At 43.6% G+C, this 6,848-nt stretch overlaps 1 protein-coding gene across 2 annotated transcripts; it reads right to left on the bottom strand.

Annotated features, from left to right (window-relative positions):
• Positions 1–621: 621 nt before the first annotated feature.
• PLK2 (polo like kinase 2) lies at positions 622–6,610 on the bottom strand. 2 transcript variants are annotated; one of them, XM_082074161.1, is made up of 14 exons: positions 6,335–6,610; positions 5,704–5,811; positions 5,417–5,533; positions 5,099–5,228; positions 4,739–4,826; positions 4,393–4,488; positions 3,965–4,163; positions 3,725–3,872; positions 3,202–3,305; positions 2,445–2,568; positions 1,926–2,166; positions 1,710–1,839; positions 1,513–1,623; positions 622–1,398 (listed from the first exon to the last, which is right to left on the bottom strand). In XM_082074161.1, exons 1-14 carry the CDS (start codon positions 6,545–6,547, stop codon positions 1,207–1,209), a joined length of 2,001 nt encoding a protein of 666 aa, XP_081930287.1. In that variant the 5' UTR covers positions 6,548–6,610; the 3' UTR covers positions 622–1,206. The 2 variants fall into 2 exon arrangements, with proteins under 2 accessions (XP_081930287.1, XP_081930288.1); XM_082074162.1 differs by having other exon boundaries at positions 3,208–3,305.
• Between the last annotated feature and the right edge of the window lie 238 nt (positions 6,611–6,848).

Here is a 6,848-nt window from a genome sequence, read left to right as displayed (position 1 = left end):
AGCCTATGTGGTAGTTGGTCTTGGTACCTCTTGTGGTTGTTTAATGTTACCAACTTGGCAGAGTAAACCCAAATTTGATACTAAGTCAGCCTTTAATCTTCTCATCATTTTGTTTCACTTTAATGGGTTTACCATTTAACTAAGGCTAGAACAATGCTCACAATAAAGTAAAATCTACCATTGAGGTGTCAGGGTACTTCAGTCCTTTGGTAGTCAAGGGCAATGCTTGCACAGCAAGTAAGAGGAGGAAGTTATACAACTCATTATCATAGCTACTGTCCACCAAATATCATCCAGAAGTAAGGAGTTCTTTTCAGAAGTACCAGTTCTGGGATGTAGTATCTTGAAGAGATCCATACTTTCATTTTAGACCCTAGGAGAATAACTAAGTGTTAAGGCCTACATCCTTACTCTGTAAGCTCCATCAGCAGTTGCTTGAATCAGCAGCAGCATGTTGGCGCTTATGATTATGCATAAACTGCTCAGTATTAGAAAATGACATTCATATCCTGAGTTGTAGCAGATTTTCTAAAAAATGGCATAAGGAAAGCAGACCTCAAGATTTTTCATAATGCAACACAAAGCACATGAAGTTATATTGTAAAGAATGGAGAATTATGCTTCAGATTTCCGTACTCTTTATTGCCAACAGATTTATATTTAAAATGTCAAGTCAGGAAAAAAAAGTTGTATAATAAATACTTGACTTTAGGCCGTAATAAATAAAAAAAAATTATTAACAAAGAATGCACTTTTCCAGCCACAAGTGTGGGCATTTTTGAAAAATAAGGAAAAAAAAAGAAGAATATGGCCATAGTTCACAGTTAAGCAGCCAGAGGCTGCTTAGTACAATTATCCCCAACAATGTAGCTCTCCCCTCCCTTTCCAGATGCATATTCACAGTTTAACTCCATCAGAAATGCTCTCTTACAGAGCAAGCACACTCTGCTCAGAGTTCAAGTCAAAAATATCTTTAACACATACATGAAGCAAGGAAAACTATGGTCTGAAGAACTCCTTCTCACACCATTTTAATCCAACAGCAGGTTTAGGCTTCCGTCTAATAGATGTGTGCCCAGCACACTAGGATAGTCAAGTTTTCGTACCACCACACATCCACCATCAACATACTAGTTGCTCCATCATCTCCACTGCAGATTTCACAGTGAACAATAAGGTCCATTTGGTTTAATGAAGTCAGTCCCTTCAGTTACATCGCTGCAGCAGCATGTTCAGAGCATATTCCATTCTGTGCTTTAATTCCAACGAGCAGCCAGAAACTAAGAGAGTTGTCAGACGAAACGTTGTGGATATCCTTTCTTCATTGATGTAGGTAAGGAGATATTCCTCACTCTGATTGCAAATGATGATTTTTGTGTGATCATGATAGAAGTTCACCTGTAAAAGAGAAGCAAGTTCCTGTTTTTATACTTTCTCTTTCTGGCACTTATCTAGTTTTATTGCATTTAAGTATTTTAGAAACATTTTCTCCAGTGATTCTACCAAACTTACTTGAAATGTGCCATCATTGAAGAGCATCATTAATGCTTTATCAGATTTAAGCCACTGTAAGAGGTAAAGCCTGGGCCTGCGTACATCTGTTAGGCTGGGCAAATCTCCTCCCTAGGAAAGGGAACAGACTACGTTAAGCACTCAGTTCACAGGTAGTTTATTTTTAGAGCTCAAGATCCAGAAGGTGCTGAACTTACATCCATGAGGTTCTCTTCCATGTAGTGAGAGAAATACTTTAGTACAGTTACTTGGCTAATGAACTGTTCTGGAGCCTCTGTGGCTGCGAAGACAGAGCACTGGCCCAGCTCAGCATAGTAGTGGACGGTCCTGTAAGAAAAGCAAGGAAGTTAGAGATAAAAGCATTTCATGCTTAAACTGCCTTGGTGAGTTGTCAGTTTTGTAATCATTCTTACTTTTTGTCTGGTAGAAGGCTCATATGTGCCCCATTGTTGAAAAGGACACCAACAGTGTGATCTGACAGCTGGTATCCAAAGCCATACTTGTTAGAATAGTCCACCCATTTTGTAACCCACTGGAAGGATGCTGTCAGCTGTTCTTTGGGAATGCTGTCTGCTTCTGGCATGTTCTCCAGGCATCCTCGCAATACCCTTGCGACTGTATCAGCAACGCTTCCCATGGTACTGTCTTCCAGACCTGAAAGAGAAGGATTATTAGACTGACATGAGCATACGAAGAGAAGACTTCAATTCTAAACCTTTCAGTTATCTAGACTGCAATTTTAAGTTTAGCCTTTATGGCTTTCCAGTTTTAATTATTCCAAAATATTGGCTGTAAAATTTAGAGAATCAAAAATAGGGAGTTGGGAGGAAAGCAGCTGTTTGTTTCAAGTTTCTAAGTCTGAGACAAAAAAAAAAAAAACAAACCACAAACGTAAAAGGTGAGATTTAGAGATTAACCTTTGCTGCACTTACATTCACTGCTACTGCTGCAGCTTCCCAAAGTTCCTCTGACTATCATGCGAATAGAGTCTCCAATCTGTTTAGTTTCTGGTAATGCTCCCAGCTTTGCTACTGTTGTGGTAAGAGGCTGGATCTCCTAGAAGATATGTCAGACATGTAAACATCAAACATAGCACAAGCCTAGGCTTATAAGCCAGTTTTGCATGACTCTTTTTGTCTCACAACAAATGATAAATTCTAGGGAAACCGGTATTAATGTTTCCAGCAAGCACAAAGAGATGCTGTTAGACTGAGCTTAAAGAAGCACACCAGGTCTTTCCATTCTTCAGATCCTCAATTTGCATCTTACATGCTATTAATCAGTCCTCTACTCTCCTGCCCTAGCAAGAGAAGAGCTGTGTGCAGGTCTAAACACCAAATGCTAGGAGTTAGATCTCAGCAATTTATGCTTTATGAAGTCCTAGTTAATCATGAACTGAAGCCCTGTATGTGCAGTATTGGGAAAGAGTACCTGGCAGACAAGTTACCACATAGGTGACAATGGAGTCTAGGCAGATACTATAATTACTCAAAAGCCAAAATTGATAGTGTCCCTACAAAGGCTACCATACCTTGGTGAAGCTTGTTTAAGCCCTCTTAAAGCAACTCTCCTAATCATTTAAGCTTGATTATGCTGTGTACGGCCCCAGCTCCGATATCCAAGGCAAATATAATTTAATTATAGCTACTCCACCCAGCTGTGATTGGATTTGAATTGAAGTGCACTCGCATTTACCTCATCTGTTCTGTGTTTCTGGGGCTGCTGAGTTATCGATGTCTTCTTTAAATCGTGCCTGAGCTTGTAGATTTCTTCATCTTCTTTAGCTAGTCTGTCTGTAATAAAGGAAAAAATACATAATGCTGCATCTGGAAGTGCTGTTCAATTACAAAAAGCCTAACAAGTTAGCTGCAGAAAGTACATTGTCTCCCTCCCACAGCTTCCTCTAAACCTGATAGTCTTCCAGAAGAGAGGTGCAATTATAGACAAAATACCAAGAGACTATACTTCAATAGACATCACAGAATAACAGGTAGCAAATACAGACTCTCAGTATGCCATAAGAAGCATTTACTTATATAAGTTGGCTTAAGTTGCAGGCTACCATCTATATTTGATGATAAAGAGGTCTAAATTAACCCAGGGAAGCTCTGAGACAAATACAAGTGCTCTGTAGCTTTCTCATAGCTATACACTACTAGCATGACGTTGACAGCACAGAGACAAATCTCATGTATAGCTACAATCCACTTACTGTGAGTGTCGAAGTATCTGGCTTTGTCCTTTTTACCACCAAAGAGAGCAGCAGCTGCTTTTTTGAAGAAACTTTTCGCAGGACTTGACAAATGGAAATCAGGAACAGTGTGACAACAGCTAGCAGGAAGTCTATCAGGTGTAAAGCCCTGTGGAAATGAGATTAAAAGAAAATTTTAGAACACAGTGTGCGTTTTTAGGTTGGATATTTTTTCCAGTCAGAACACTAGACAGTACAAACCTGTAAGAAAAATTCATGCCGAATTATTTCATCTAAACTGGGCCGATCTTCAGGATTTTTTGACAACATGCTAGCTATTAAGTGTTTTGCAGGTGCCAAGAGAGATGAAGGCAGGCTGTATCTTGCTTCCCTTATACATCTGTATGTTTCTTTAAGATTTGTGGTCTCAAATGGGGGTCTTCCCAACAGCATTGTATACCTGTTTAAAAGCAAAGGAAACTACTGTTATTTATTTTACACAACCATAATGCTTATCTAGAACTACTGAAAAGGTTTTGTCTGTCTCCTAACACTAAGGAGAATATCTGCACTTGGTCTATACCTGTTTAAAGGGTTGCAAACTGATGCAGTACTGCATTCCCTTGGAACTATTAAAAGCCTAAGCTGGTGATAGAAATATGTAATTTCAAAGGCAACGAAGTACTTACATTACACAGCCTAAGGCCCAGATGTCAGATTCACAGCCATGCCCTTGTTTGTTGAGAACCTCTGGAGAAAGGTAATTTGGTGTGCCACATATTGTTCTGTAAATCAAAGAGGCCACAGAGCTGGTTAGCATTTCAGATAAAAAGAAGAGAGAAGCTAATTTTCATAGGGCAGGTTTTCATCTCAAGTATGGACAAGAGCTTAGAGACTCCTAAGGAGGAGCTGTACGAATGTTAATAGTGTAGACTTGTTTCATGGTGTCTTCATGATATGGGAACAGCGGATTCATATCTGCCCCATTCGTCAGTCAGATTTTTTTTTTCTTTTTTTTTTTTTTAATGCTCCTACCTCCTCCTGTGCTCCAGTGGTTCCAGCCTCGCTGCCAAGCCAAAGTCACCCAGTTTTAGTTCCATATTCTCATTAATAAAGAAGTTACCTAGCAGACAGAGAAATTCCAGTTAGTCCTTTCCTTTCAAGGTAGGAATGTACTTGCCACAGGTGATGAGTCATACTTTGTTCAAAGCCAGAAGCTGGCTAAGATTTTTTTTTTTTTTAAGCAGGAATGCTTAATGTCACCCCTTAAGCACTCCAAGTTTCCACTGTAAAGACAGACTGAGCTGATTCTATTAATTAAGTTATCACCATGCAAGTGTGAAGTGTTAAAATGCTGACAAGGCTGGAGGAGCGTCAGTAAGGCACAAAACTCACCTAGTTTGAGATCCCTGTGCAAGATTTCCTGTTCGTGAAGATACTTTAGCCCTGACACAATTTGCCTGAGGTAGTATCGTACTTCTGGTTCTGTCAATACCTTCCTCGCTTTTAGGATGTGAGCCATTGACTGCAGAGGAAAAACAAAGGCAGAAATGTCCATGAACACTCACGCACAGGATTCACCTTAAGTAAAATCAATGCAAGGAGAAATGACAGCTAAAGAAGCCACAAAAAATACCTTTTACACATCACACATTTAAATTACTTGCAGATTCCAGGTAAGTAAACACTGGATTTCTCCCAGCTGATGCTCACCCTTCTACTGCAGTACTCCAGAAGAATGTAAATATTCTCTCTGTCTTCAAAGTAGTGGTAAAACTGCACAACATGTCTATGATTAAGCTGTCTGTGCAGCTCAATCTCTTTATCAATCTGAAGAGACAAAAGGAGGAGGAAAAAAAAGTGTTGTTAGCCTTGCGTCCACAAGGTTGAGCAGACAGCTCTATCTGAACCATTTTGGGAAAACGGCTGGGCAATCCAGCACACAAGAAGAATCTCAGGAGGGAAAAAAAAAAAAAAAAAAGTCATACATGCACACACACCTTTTCCCTTTGATGAGGTTTTGCTACTCTGCTGTGAGGAATGATTTTTGCAGCATAGACTTTATTTGTTGTCAAATCCGTCATCTCATAACACTTGGCAAATCCACCCTAGAGAGACACACGAGAAAAAAGCAATTATAGCAGGTATGAAAGAAGTCCCACACTTAGTCATCCACCAGCTCATGTATTAGTCAAGGAGCGCAACTTCCTTTGCACAGAACAATTTGGTAAAAGACAGGTCTCAGGTTCATCGCGCATCTAAAGCGCGTTGCAGCTCACCCCCGCCCCGCATGCAACATCGAAGTCCTTTTCGTAGGCTTTCCCGAGCCGAAGGCGCGATCCCGCTTGTATTTAGAGGCAGATATGAATCGGGGGACAGGAAGAGTGCTCGGTGCCACCGCGTCTGGATCGGGGCAGCCCAGGGGCAAATCGGACTCCGATCAGGTTGGGGGACAAGATGGGGAGCGGCAATGCGGCGCACTCCGGTATCTCCCGGGCGAAAGCAGCCCCGCAGAAACAGCGCCCGCCGCACACACCCCGCACCGGCGCTCCGCACCGCGCTTCGCCGAAGAGGGCAGGCGGCACACCGGCCACCGCCCCGGGAGGGCAGGGGTCCCGCCACGGCTATTACCTTTCCGAGCACCTTGCCGCGGCAGTAGCGCTTCCCCGTCGTGGGGTCGGTTATAATCCGGGAGACCTCGGCGGCGGGATGGGCGTGCTGGTGCGGCTGCTCCTCCGCCTTTTTCCTCCGCGACTCACCGCCGGCTGCTCTGCCCAGAGCTGCCTCGCAGCCCTTGGCGCTGCCACCGCCCGGCGGGTATGCGATCGTCCGCAGTAGCTCCATCACTGCGCCTCGCCGGCTCCGTCCTGCCTGCTTGCCCGCCCTAGCCCACCGCCCCACTGCCGACGCGCTCCGAACACCAGGCAGCGGCGCGGATCGTCGCTTATATTGCGGGCGGTGGCTCCGCCCCGGCGCTGCGGGACGGCCCCACCGGGCCCCGGCTCCGCCCAGCGGCCTGGCCCGTCCCCGGGGCGGCGCGAAGGGACCTGGGCCGGACGAGGGCAGCCTGCTGTACCGTGCGGAGCGGTGTGGGGCCTGAGAGGGTGGAGCATTTTGTCGGGATGGGGAATAAACCCCGACGGAG

This window comes from Streptopelia decaocto, assembly GCF_964273445.1.
Source record: "Streptopelia decaocto genome assembly, chromosome: Z".
In the NCBI taxonomy this organism is placed as follows: domain Eukaryota; kingdom Metazoa; phylum Chordata; class Aves; order Columbiformes; family Columbidae; genus Streptopelia; species Streptopelia decaocto.
This window is presented reverse-complemented; position numbering and strand designations above follow the sequence as displayed.